Source organism: Lynx rufus, unplaced genomic scaffold (assembly GCF_022079265.1).
Source record: "Lynx rufus isolate CCGP_SWC_20201006 ecotype Redwood Valley unplaced genomic scaffold, mLynRuf1.p SCAF_19, whole genome shotgun sequence".
Classification (NCBI taxonomy): Eukaryota; Metazoa; Chordata; class Mammalia; order Carnivora; family Felidae; genus Lynx; species Lynx rufus.
Genome location: NW_025814833.1, coordinates 13,534,207 through 13,547,650, shown reverse-complemented (window position 1 = coordinate 13,547,650; position 13,444 = coordinate 13,534,207). Strand labels below are relative to the sequence as shown.

The following is a 13,444-nucleotide window of genomic DNA, read 5'->3' as shown; positions in this document are numbered from 1 at the left end:
ACATGTACGGCGAAAACATAAAAATACAAAATGTATATACATACACACAGCCCCCATGATGTATTTTCATCTCACCTGCACACCTTAGTGGACTCGCCTATATTGTTCCATGTCCTCATTTCTGGAAGCCCAGCCTAGAATGTACTTGCAGGGAAACAGGGAGAGTCACTGCTTGCCTCCCAGTTGTCCCCCGAGTGCCCAGAATGCTGAGATCTGAGTCAATAAGCCCAATGGGATTGTGATTTGCAATCAGGCATTCACAACAATTACGGAGGAACCTTTCACTACCAACTCACAGCAAAACCCACAGGAACGGGGAGAAGGAGGTAGACAGTCAGATTTGTTCTTGCTGGCCCTCTAGGCTCCCTTACGAAGCCTTAGACCTGATCAAAGAGGTGGAAGGGGGGATTTGGAGCTCTCTGATGATCCTATGCTTCTTTTAATAAGCCACAGCCTGGAGACTGTGTCAAGCATCTGTTCTGGTAAAATTCCCCAGGATGCTGGATCTAACATCATTCCAGGGTGGGAAGGGGTGGGAATGGAAAGAGGCTGGGACACAGGCTCTTGGCGATTATTGAGGAAGCACTTTCTTATGCTTCTTGCCTTACAGAAGTTGGCTTTAAGATTTAAGCTTGCCACTTCCAATCACCCATCTGATTATCCAGTACAGTCACAGACTATTTGAAGAACTTTAATTATGGAAAGAGTATTATTTGGCAAGATCATTCTCGAAAATGACAATTTCTGGCCAAGTATTTGAAATGCCAACAATTTATTTTTCCATAGCATGAATAAGCAAATATATATACATTTTAAGGGGCATTTCTTTTTAGGAAAATCAATGAAGAGAAATAAGACGCTCGTAATTAATTTCGACTTGTTTCAGTATCACTGATTTTAGAACGAATGACAAAAATATACCAGTGCGAGGAACACCCACCCTAACAGGTTAGACTGGTAAATGCTACGGCTTCTATTTCAGGGAGCGGCCATGTGGGTTTGCAGATCAACAGAAAGGAGTCCAAACAGAAAATTATCACTTTGTTTTGCAACGCCAATCAAGCAAATATTACTACGAAGGTACAGAAAGTGTGTGTGCGTGATCTCACAATATGAGGATGTATACTTCTCATATTTCATTCGCCTACATTTAAGTTTACAGGAGCTATAGCTGAAGAAACCTAGATTCATATATAAGGAAAACGTTAATCACAGTGCTGATTTTATACGCACACAAATACATACACACAGCTGACTCTTGAACAACGTGGTTTTGAACTGCCCGGGTCCACTTACACATGGATTTTTTTTTTTAAACACATTACCATACTGTAAATGTATTTTCTCTTCCTTATGACTTTCTTAATAACATTTTCTTTTGTCTATTGTAAGAATACAGTATATAATACATATCACATACAAAACATGTGTTAATTGACTGGCTATGTTATCCATAAGACTTCAGGTCAACGAGTTATCAGTAATTAAGTTTTCAGGGAGCCAAAACTTAACATAGGGATTTTCCACTGCGCAGGGGGTCGGCACCCCTAACCCGTTCCCCACTTCCCTGCGCTGTTCAAGTCAACTGTATATGTTTGCTTATTTTCATGACAATGGTTCATATCTGTTATTTGCATGACGAGACCAGGGGCGCTGGGTGGCTCGGCTGAGCATCTGACTCTTGATTTTGGCTCAGGTCATGATCCCAGGGTCGCGGAATCGAGCCCTACCAGCCCGGGCTCCATGCTGATCATGGAGCCTGCTTAGGATTCTCTCTCCCTTTCCCTCTGCCCCTCTCCCCTGCATGTGCTCTCTCTCTGAAATAAAGATCGGGGCGCCTGGGTGGCTCAGTTGGTTAAGCTCCGATTTCGGCTCAGGTCGCGATCTCACAGCTCATGGGTTCGAGCCCCGCATGGCGCATGGGGCTCTGTGCTGACAACTCGGAGCCTGGAGCCTGCTTCGGATTCTGTGTCTCCCTCTCTCCTTGCCCCTCCCCCACTCACACTCGGTGTCTCTCTCTGTCTCAAAAACAAACATTTAAAAAACTTTCAACAAAAATAATTTTTAAAAATAATAAATAAATGAAAATGATGAGACCAGACAACCTAAAACGACACACTGTGCCCAAAGGAACAAAACAGCCCTGTTTCAAAGCTTTCTGACCTGTGATTCAAACCTAAAACTCGAGTAGAATCCACTTGCAGAGTCCATAGCCAGCAACAAAGAGAGTGGCAAGGGAAAGGAAAACACAGAGCAAAACACTTGTGGTACGGAGTCAAATTATAGCCCGCGAAATTTTTTTTCACGTACAGCTGCCTCACCAAGCAAAGACGTTTTGTGGCAGCCGCCACTTCCAATATTAGCAAAGCACATCATTACAATAGAGAGGGAAAGGGATCTGAAATTACAGTAAATCACTTCCTGTAACATTGCAATTACGTCTAAATGGGGGTACTGAGGTAGGTAGCTCATGAATCCGGGGAGAAAACAGATGCCTGCAAATCCTCCGACCTTGATTCTCGGCCAGCACGCCTGCTCACCAGCATGAAGCTGTCCTCAAGACTCTGCTTCTCGGCTTCCTCACTTGTAAAATGGGATCCGGCCACGGGATCTATACGACCTTTTTTTTTTTTTTTTTCACAATCTACAAATAATTGTATCGAAACTGAACAAGTTACACGGCAGCCTTCCTAGGGTAGGGGCCACCCTCTCCAAGCAATTTCTCACGGGCTCGAAATGCAATTGATACAGGAAGGAATTTTAAGTCATTTCTATGGAAATCAGGCTCTGCAACGACAGATCTGAAAAATCTGGAAGATCTCTTCTCATCCTAAGAGTCTGGGCTCTGTGTCGGGTTTCAACTTCTGGGGAGCTGTTAAAATAAGGACTATATCGGGGCGCCTGGGTGGCTCAGTCGGTTAAGTGTTCGGCTCTTGGTTTCAGCTCAGGTCATGATCTCACGGTTCTTGGGATCGAGCCCCGGGTCAGGCTCTGTGCTGACAGTGCGGAGCCTGCTTGAGATTCTCTTTCTCCCTCTCTCTCTGCCCCTCCCCTGCTCGTGCTCTCTCTCTCAAAATAAATAAATATGAAAAATTTTTGTAATTAAAAATAATAAAATAAGGACTACATCAAACAGTGGCAATTACTCTGTCTCATACCTCTCATTCTGCAGCCCTCAAGTCCTTTGTAACCAACAGCTAATTCTTTTAATGTCACTGGAGATAATAAGCTAATTAGCCACACTTTACTTAACAGCAAACTGAGCGACCAAGAGCTCACTCAAGTTGACATAGGCAAGTCAAGGACAGAACTACAATCAGGGGCACCTGGGTGGCTCAGTCGGTTAAATGTCCGACTTCGGCTTAGGTCATGATCTCGTGGGTTCACATCCCACGTCGGGCTCTGTGCTGACAGCTCGGAGCCTGGAGCCTGCTTCAGATTCCGTCTCCCTCCCTCTCTGCCCCTCCTCTGCTTGCACTCTCTCTCAAAAATACATAAACACACAAACAAAAAAGAACTAGAATCAGAAGGCTAGGAGGATGACAAAGAAAGTCTTGCCCAAACCCTCCAATGGCTTCCCATCAAAGACCACAAGCCCTCACCATAGCCTACGATGATGTACGTGATCTGGCCTCAGATGACCTCTTGGGCTTTATTTCTAATTATGCTACTCGAGCTACACCGGCTTACCTGCTGTTCCTCAAACACCCCACGCAAGTGCCCTTGGGTCTTTGCACTTTCTGTTTCCTTGGCCTGGAATCCTCTTCCTCCCCATATCCACACAGTTCACTCTGTCACTTCTAAGAGGACCACCTGCCCTCGTGATGGCACAACATTCTATCTTTTTCAATCAGCGATCGCTATCCAAATATATCTTCTTCATCCGTTTACTTATTTGCTGCCTGGCACTTTTAGTCTGCTAAGGCCCACATCTCACCCATTGCTACATCCCCAGTACCTACAACGGCACCTGCAGACTCAATACAAGTTTGCAAAAGAAATGATGAATGAATAATTCATTCCCCAGTACAGATTCTCCAATGGTTGCATCCAATAGAATGGTATTTCTCTGTAATGTCCGTATTCTTCCTCCTCCTCGCCTTTATTGTTTTTCCTAGATGGTGGACACAGCTGAAAATTGCCCCACCTTATTCAGTGAGGAGCCTGGATCCTACCAGTGGCCCACTCAGACCACCCAGAAGAGTAACACAGAAAGGAAGCCAAAAGAGGTAATTCTCTGGGATCGAGTCTTGCCAAGTCTCCTTAAAACCCTGAGCTGTCTGGATGACAACCTTTTAAACATTTACCACATGACCCTTTCTGGAGCCAGAACAAAGGCTTTCTGTCACTCAGCTGAATCAAAGATGGAGGGTAGGAAAGTTCGAGCACGAAGTATCCTCAGGTCAGGAGAGCCTTTTATCATGCGATACACCAAGTCTCAAGAGTGTTCACCTACGTGCGTTACCTGGAGGGTAATTTCTTTACTGCTAGATTACATGAACCAGGAGCCCTGAGAAAGAATGCTCTGAACGATTTAGCAAAGTAGGTAGGCAAAGTAGGTGGGCCAGGAGCGATGGTGGGAACGGGGCTGGAGAAGCTTACTTGACTGATGTCTCGGAACAGAAGACAAGGGGCAGCGAGGAAGCGGAGAAGGCAGGAGAGCAAGACGACAGAAACAAGAGAGAAGAAAACCCCAGGACTTATCAGAAAACCAAGTTGCAGTTAATTATACCAGAATGTCAGCAGCATAATCCTGGGGAAGAACCCCTACCGGTACGTTGGCAACCTAATATATCACCTATCTCTCTTCACCCTATCATTTTACAGTCCTACCAGCTTTTAATATATCACATAGGTCTACCCTCTGGGAAACTGATTACGAATCAAATAGCTTTTTTTTTTTTTTTTTTTTTTTTTTAAATAACTCCACCATATCTGGGCACCGGAGATTTTTTTTAACTATTTAGTCTGAAGCGAAGTCTAGTGGGAAAGGTCTACAAATCCGCCCTTCTCATTGCGGACGGGTTACTTTATCAGCTTTATTTCAGTGGTTCACGGCCCTGCTCAAATTTTTGGCGACCCTCAATCACCCACAGGGTAGGGCGCACATGACCGATCCCACATCCAAGGTGTTCCCACAATCCTCCTAATAATCTAAATCTAAATAATCTAAAACAATACAAATGGCTGACATCTGTGGAGGGGTTACTACCTTACAGTCTCTGGCTAAGTGCTTTCCTCATATTATATAGCACTTAATCGTCCTAACGACCTTGTATGAGGATTACTATTATCATCTCATGTTACAGAGGGGAAACTGAGGCACAGGGCGACACCAATGGATCCAATGAAATTTGTCCTCCCATGACCAGCCAACTTCCCCTAACACACCTGCTCTGTACATATATTGCCTCCAACACCCACCTCCTGATTTCCTTCCTTTGAGGCCCTACCCCCTTCAAAAAGCCTCCTGTGACTTCAGATCACAGTGAGCTAGACTCACAGAACACTTGGTCTCTGTACCACCTTTAAACAATATATTATTTTTTTAAGTAAACTCTAACGCCCCATGTGGGGCTCGAACTCACCACCCCGCAATCAAGAGTCACACGTTCTACAGACTCAGCCAGCCAGGCACCCTGTATGCCATTTTTATTGGGTGTCTCATCTCCCTGAATAGGTTTTAAGTTCTGCATGTGAAACTTTTCTCTACCCTTTGCAATGCTAACACCTTGAGGGGCGCCTGGGTGGCTCAGTCAGTTAAGCATCCGACTTCGGCTCAGGCCATGATCTCACAGCTCGTGAGTTCGAGCCCCGCATCGGGCTCCGTGCTGACAGCTCAGAGCCTGGAGCCGGCTTCAGATTCTAGGTCTCTCTCTCTCTCTCTCTCTCTGCCACTCCCCTGCTCATGCTCTGTCACTCTCTCTCCCTCAAAAATAAATAAACATTAAAAAAAATTTTTTTAACCAAATTAGTGAGAAATCCCTTACCCATAAAATGACTACAATCTGTTTGTTCTAATAAACATAGTGACCTTGGCCTCCCAGAAATTCTTCTAATATCGTATGTGCTTTCTTTCTTGGGTAGAACTCCCTCGATCTGTTGTTCTCCCAACACAGAAGGGAAAAAAACCCTCCTGTAACAGTCAAAGAATAAGTGAGGACTTTTTGACTCTGGATATATAACAAATGGCTCTCTTTTGTGCAAACAAGAAAAGGGGGAGGGGGCAGCAGAAGTGAGTCATACATCAAGCAGTTGAACTTACAACCCCGATAACATACCAAGACACTTCAACGTTTAATTGCTAAGAATGGGGAGGAGGAACTAGAGGAATGCGACCAAATTGAGCCAAGAAGAGGCATAAAGGTGGGTGTCCCAGGGGTTGGCCAAGAATCTGCCTTTTTTTTTTTTTTTTTTTATGAAAAACCACCCTCAAGATCAGACTCTTCCCTATTCCATAGATCATTATATCCCCTAGGAAAAATAGCTCTAAATACCAGCGGAAGGTCAAGTCCAACATCATAGCTATCTAGTCCACATTAAACTGCCTCCACCGATATGGAAAGGAGCTGAAAAAAGCAGATGTTTCTAGCGGTTACTTGAGAGAGAATGTAAATGAACAGGTTTCTGTCAAGATTGGCGTTTCTGTCTAAGAGATCATTTATTCTCAATGCTATCTTAAACTATTCTCCAAAACTTTTCCAGGAATTGAAGAGTGGCAGTGGGGTGTGTTCTCATTAACTAGAAAGTACAAATTGAGGAAATTAATCACCGATGACAAGGCTTGTCTTGTTTTAACATGAACACCAAGAGCAGAGCAGATCATAAGCTCTGAGTAAAATAGTCGCTGCGAACAGACAACCCCCGAGAGCTGCGCGACGCCAGCAGCCTCCTCGGTGAAAGGAAGCGATCAGGCACCGAGAACTGTGACTTGTGCCCTAATGCACATCATGACCAGCTTTCCTGCAGCCTGGGCTCCTCACGACTAATATCCCAGCCAACAACGGAGAGGCTCAGCAAGCACTTCGGGGAAAATCATGACAACGGCAGAAAATGATATAGACACGATCTTAACCAACCTGAGCTGGAGGAATGGCGTGTGTTGGGGAAAATGCACATTTTTAGTCCATAAATAGGGAGTCTCCTAGTCTTCGCATATGAAGAAATCAGCTTAGCTCCTTCACCGGCCCCTTTTCCATAGAGCCCATCACTATCAACTTGAATGTTCTTGCAAAACTGTCTAGCAGCTCGCTAGGGAGGATTAACTTTCTGAAGCAGCCTATATATGAATGACTTTAGCTACCTTATTTATGTCACATGACAGATCATGTGGTTGCTTTCTCAAAAGACCTTATAAAGTAGGAGCCTCTTTTTTTAATGTTTATTTATTTTTGAGAGAGAGAGAGAGAATGAGCAGGGGAGGGGCAGAGGGAGAGGGGACAGAGGATCTGAAGCGGGCTCTGTGCTGACAGCAGAGAGCCTGATGCACGGCTCACACTCACGGACTTGTGAGATCATGACCCGAGCCAAAGTTGGACGCTTAACCCACTGAGCCACCCGGGCGCCCCTAAAGTAGGAGTCTTCTGATTCCCTTTTATCTATTGGACCTTGCTGAGTTTCTTCTAACCCTCTTTCCTTCCTTTTTTTTTTTTTCTTTCCACCTTCTCTCATGACTCCATCTCTCCCTTCCTTGCCATTAGATTCCCTTATTTCTGATAGTCAAAAAGTCCAGGAAAAGGGGGCGTCTGGGAGGCTCAGTCGGTAGGCTATCTGATTCTTGATCTCAGGGTCGGGAGTTCAAGCCCCACACTGGGCGTGGAGACTACTTAAATCCAGGGAAAGGACTCGAGCTTGCTTATAAAAACAGCTGTCGTCCATAATTTCAAAGTTGCCAAAGGACTAACTTACATAATTTTTAAAACCCAGAAGTTTTTAGATGAATAAAGCCCCTTAAATTTACACGTCACCCGGAGAGGTACCAAGCTGCTCTAACTTTAATCCGTGTCGATCCCGGTGGAATCTGCAGGCCAGTGTCAAGCCACAGCACACGAAGGAGGCACAGATAAAATAGAAGGGAAGGCACACGGCTCCCATAGGCTGTTATTGGCTAATGAGTCATGATTCATACCAAGATCCTTCTGTTGGAGCTTCCTGGTGAGTCTCCTGTCAGTCAGAGGGGCTATCAAAGCTTGAGTTGTGTGACAGAAAAGGTTCTTTGCTCTCAACCCTGCAAGCTCTAGGCCTGTGGTGCTCATCGCTAAAGCCGCCAAAGCTTCTCGCCGGTGCGGACTAGACGTGCTAGCCGGCCGGGGAGCCCGGATCACCGATGGTGAAACTGCCTCCGGTATGAGGAAAATAACTCAGATAATCACATGCCCCACTCATCTTCCCGTTTGCTTAGGAGACTCATTAGTATTCTTCACTTCAAAGGCTAACATAACAAAAACACATACAGAAGAGATCTTCCTCTCAGAATGGCTCATGAACTGTCAGCCCTTTGCCTCAGTGCCTCTGTCTCGACCTTTGCCAACTCTCCAAGAGCTGGGTCAGTGCTCACCCCATCTTTAGATTTAGACTCTCTCCTATGTCTGAGCCAGTCCAGGCCCGCACCAGGAAGAACGTGTCTGATCCGCCACCTAAGGGTGCAAGCCTCAGGCCCCCAGGGTGCCGCAGCTCACAGGCCCAGACTTCCACTTTGGCCCTCACTCCAGGTTCCAGTCTGGCCACTACAAACCTGCTACCTACACCCAACGCCGCCCCCCTCCCCCATGACCCTTCTCCATAAGCCCTCTGCTTCCATAGAGAGGGCACGGTAAACGCTACGAGTTTCAACCAATTTTCATGATGCTGAACTAAATAACAGTTAAAACACAATTCTCACAGGAACAACAAAATATCTTGGCAAAACCCCTCAGACACCTTTAACGGAGTCTGGCCGACCCTTCCTCTCTGCCCACCCTAGCTGTGATGAATCCTGAAATCCAATACTACTGCTTAGGAAGTAAAACCGGAAGAACACGGGATGTGTAATTCAGCTCCCAGAAATCCAAAATGGAAGGCCAGCATCCATAATGGAGACTAGCTGGGATCAGTGAAATCCGTGACCCGGCACAATTCCCAAATCTCATTATGGCCGATTTCAAATTATTCCCTATTCGTTTGTTGTTGTTGTTGTTGTTGTTGTTTTAAGAGCTGTGTAGCACATATGTCACTTCGGTTTATTGTTCTTTTCCTTTCTTGGCCTACTGTGTGGTAGAAGTTTGAAAAAGAAGTGTTTTTAGCCTATGTGAATTATAGCTCACTAAAAAAAAAAAAAAGAAAGAAAGAAAGAAGTGGCCAAAACATGAGCAGCTGGGGTGAAAAAAGAGGCAACATAAAGAGCCTCGCTCAGCAACAACAGCCCAACAATTAGCTGGAGACAAGCAGCAGCTGTCCCCTTCAGCCAGGCCATGTGGTCACCAAGTTGCCTCAGTCCCACCACCCGCTTCATGAATTTATGGTCCCTGCCCGGCCCCTGTGAGTGGTGGACTTTGCAAACTCGGGGATAGATAATACAGACGCTAAACCATCAATCTTGGACCACTTGCCTGAATTAGTTTTCTGTTGTCGTTGCAACAAATCACCACAGACGTACGGGCTTCAAACAACACAAACGTATTCTCTCACGGTTCTATAGGTCAGAAGTCTGACGTGGCTCTCGCTGGGCTACATCGAGGGGTGTAGCAGAGCTGGGTTCCCTCCTAGAACCTCTAGGGGAGAACCCATTTCCTTGCCCTTTCCAGTTTCCAGAGGCTGCCTGCATTTCCTGGCCAGTGGCTCCTTCCGCCATCTTCCAAGCCGGCAAGAGAGCATCTCTCTCTAACCCTGCTTCCGTTCCCCCCTACCCTTTCCCTGTCCCTCTTCTGCCTCCTTCTTCCACTTTTAAGGACCCTGTGATTACACTGAGCTCACCTGGATAACCCAGGCTACTCTCCCTATGTGCTGATTAGCAATCTTAACTCCCTTTTGCCACGTAAGGAAACATTTACAACTTCTGGGGATTAAGAGGTGGCCGTCTTCGGGGGGTGGGGGGCGCCTTATTCTGCCTACCACATCAACCAGTCTGTGCTTCACAAATTACGGAGGAAAATTAAAAGCATGTACTTTTTACAGGCAACTGCAGTTTGATGTGTAGTATATGGGCTCCAGAAAAGTTGAAGGTAAAGCAAATTACAATTTAAAGGCATTAGAGTAATTCACCATTGCAAAGAATCCTGTGGTGAATTGTTCTGTAAAGGTATTAATTCCCCAAGGTCTTGTTTCATGAATCCAGATTTCCATACGTCAGAGTCATGTTGGGCTACAGCTGAAGTATGGATAGAACATTTTAATATTTTGAGTATGTTGGGAGCGGAATCAAAACCCATGGAACCATTTTCTGACAAGCCGCACAGAATTATGGCCTTCACGCATGCATTTCTGAACCTGATCATTCTGATAGGAGATGTATTATCATAAAGACTTCGGTCTCACTCACTCAGCTAGTAAGCGCTGATCGTGCGCTGTTTAAGAGCACAGGCTCGGGCGATTGCCCGCCGAGGTTCCAGTCCCATGTCTGGACATCTGGGGCCGTGTGGCCTTGGGTTAACCACTAAATTTCTTTGTGGCTCACTTTCCACAGCTGTACCCTAAGAATGAAAAGAGGACCTCTCTCATAGGGCCGCCACAAGGATTATATGAGATACAGAACACAAAACACTCCGTTATGGCGCCTGGAACATATTAAGTCCTCGATGCATGGATTCATCGCCACGCGCTAAGGCCCCTGGTGAGGTGCAGGGGACACGCAGGAAGCAATCCTACAACTGGGATTCATCATGTTCGGGGCTTGAAAACGAAAGGGGAGAACCATGATGTGACCTCCGATACTTAATGGAAGGGTGAATCATCCTCAGCAAACCACATGATCTTACATCGAGTATCTGAACGAACACTTATATTTGGTTATCAGAGAATACTTTGCCTTTCTGCTCAGACTCACCAAGGACCTTGTTAGTTTTAACCTCTGGATTTGGACGGCTCATCACAGCCCCTGGAACAAAAGCCAACTTCAAGCCCCCAGGCATTCAAGACCGTGCCCAATTTTCTCCCTCTGTTTCTACCTTTATCTCGTACGAAGCCCGTATTCAAACTCGCTGTTCGGGCCAAACTACAAAACGCTGCGATTCTCTGACAGCCCTAAGGTACCGCTTTGTAGAGTCGTAAATTTGCTAGGCTTCTTATCCAGTCTGGACACCACTGGAGGCCGGGGACCTCCTCTTAGGCGTCCATATATTTCCCCTCAGTGACCAGCATATAATCTGCACCAAATTAGTATTTGCTCAATAAACGGATTACCCTGCCCTTCCATTCATTACCTTCATTTCCAGAACAGGAACCTGCGATGCCCTTTTGTTTCAAAGCTTTTATCTTCATTCAGCTGACAGCCTCCTCTTTAAATTTCTCTTATTTTTAATTGAGGTATAGTTTGAATGACAGCCTCCTTCTTCAACTTCCTGACTCAGAATAATTACATTTCTTTAAAAAGTTGCACTTCTAAATTTATCCTGGAGGTTGCAGATTTTTAAAAATTCAGTACCTCTGCGGGAGCCTGCGTGGCTCAGTCGGTTGAGCATCTGACTTCGGCTCAGGTCACGATCTCGCGGTTCGTGGGTTCGAGCCCCACATCGGGCTCTGTGCGGACAGCTCAGAGCCTGGAGCCTGCTTCAGATTCTGTGTCTCCCTCTCCCTCTCTGCCCCTCCACTGCTCATGCTATGTCTCTCTCTGTCTCTGTCTCTGTCTCTCTCTCTCTCTCTCGAAAACAAACATTAAAAAAAATTCTTTTTTAATTAAAAACAAAATAAAAGAAAATCCGATACCTCTGTGAGGATGCCCTCAGTAAAGTTTTCTTCTGTTCTGTTTTGTTTTGGCTATAGGGCTCACTGGAAACATTTTTTTAAAAGAAATATTTTTCTCCTACACAGGCTCCTCATGACAATATCCTTGCAACAATGAAATAATATAAGAAGCACTTCTTACCTTCATGGTAACTGTGATGGTGCTATTTACGTTTGCTTTATGCAGCCAGCCTTGTTTTATCACACCGCCCTTCTGAGAACATAACGAAGACGAATCCTGAAACAGGGCAGAAACCATCAGTGAAACGGCCAGCCGTCCAATCAAACATTTGGGGGACACAAACTAGGCCCTGCCCCCATTTGCTAATTAAAGCATAAAGCCCCCACCCCACCCCCGCAAAGGTACCCGATTAAACTGGAAACTGGAAACCAGGGAATGAAAGGCTTTGTGCCGTGTATGCAGTAGGTACTCGGTATTTACTGAATCCTGGGAGCTGTCTACTGGCAAGGTCTTCTGCATTAAGTGAACAGTCAAGCTGCACCTCAAAGTGTCACAGAGGGGCGCCTGGGTGGCTCGATCGGTTGGGCATCGGACTCTTGACTTCAGCTCAGGCCATGACTTCATGGATCGTGGGTTCGAGCCCTGCGTTGGGCTCCACGCTGACAGTGGGGAGTCTGCTTGGGATTCTCTGTCTCTCTCTCTCTCTGTCTGTCTGTCTCTGTCTCTCTCTCTCTCTCTCTCTGCCCCTCCTCTGCTCACTCGAGCTCTCTCTCAGAAATAAATAAATAAACTTTAAAAAAATGTCACAGATATCCGGGCCATCTGTCCCATGAGGGATCTATTAGGGAGCAGAGTCCAGATGAATCATCACACCGCGTGCCCAGACGGAGAAAACCAACTCCATGAGCTCGTCCCACAGGTGGGGAAACATGTTTACGGTCAAATCCCAGCCCATTTCACTTGATCTTTCCTAAACTCCATTTGGAAATGCAACAATTGGTAAAAAACAACAACAACAACAACAATTTTTGTTGAAAGCTGGCCGCAGATCGTTCAAAAACCATTCTGTCCCTCATCTTTTCCCAAGGAAGTCTCTCTCGGCAGAAGCGACCTTGAGGAAAGCAGTGCAGGGGGGCCCCCCATCTTTACCTCATCTTTATCACAGTCCTCATCAATCTCAAACACATGGTTGGGTATCTTTTCTGGTCGCAGAGACTTGCTGAAAACGCAAGAGAATTATGTCAGGTGCTGACGAGAACTGAGAGGAAAATAAAAGCAAGACGAGCAGACTTTCCTTTACAACCAAGAAGATGCCAAGACACAAGGAGGACGGATTCTGTCCCCCTTGCCAAACTCAGATGTTCCCCTCTGACTCAACGTATGTTACCTTTCGTATACGGACTCGCACAGGCACAGCCAGCCGCAAAGCGACAGCTGAGGCCAGATATTTTGTCAGGGACAGCAGAGTCGTCAAAGATGGTGTGTCAGAATCTGTCAGTGGTGGCAGAACCTTGTCTTTCGCCGGGACAGAAAGCAACACGGTGTAATCCTGGCTCTTCCCTCTGT

General features: G+C 45.9%; 1 protein-coding gene across 3 annotated transcripts in view; it reads right to left on the bottom strand.

Annotated features, from left to right (window-relative positions):
- DOCK11 (dedicator of cytokinesis 11) overlaps positions 1-13,444 on the bottom strand; it is a 199,123-nt gene that overhangs the window by 132,664 nt on the left and 53,015 nt on the right. For all 3 annotated transcript variants that reach the window (XM_047081861.1, XM_047081863.1, XM_047081862.1), the window contains exons 5-6: positions 13,028-13,097; positions 12,059-12,154 (exon numbers count right to left, since the gene is read on the bottom strand). In XM_047081861.1, coding sequence (XP_046937817.1) covers positions 12,059-12,154; positions 13,028-13,097 — 166 coding nt within the window. The remainder of the gene's footprint in view (positions 1-12,058; positions 12,155-13,027; positions 13,098-13,444) is intronic.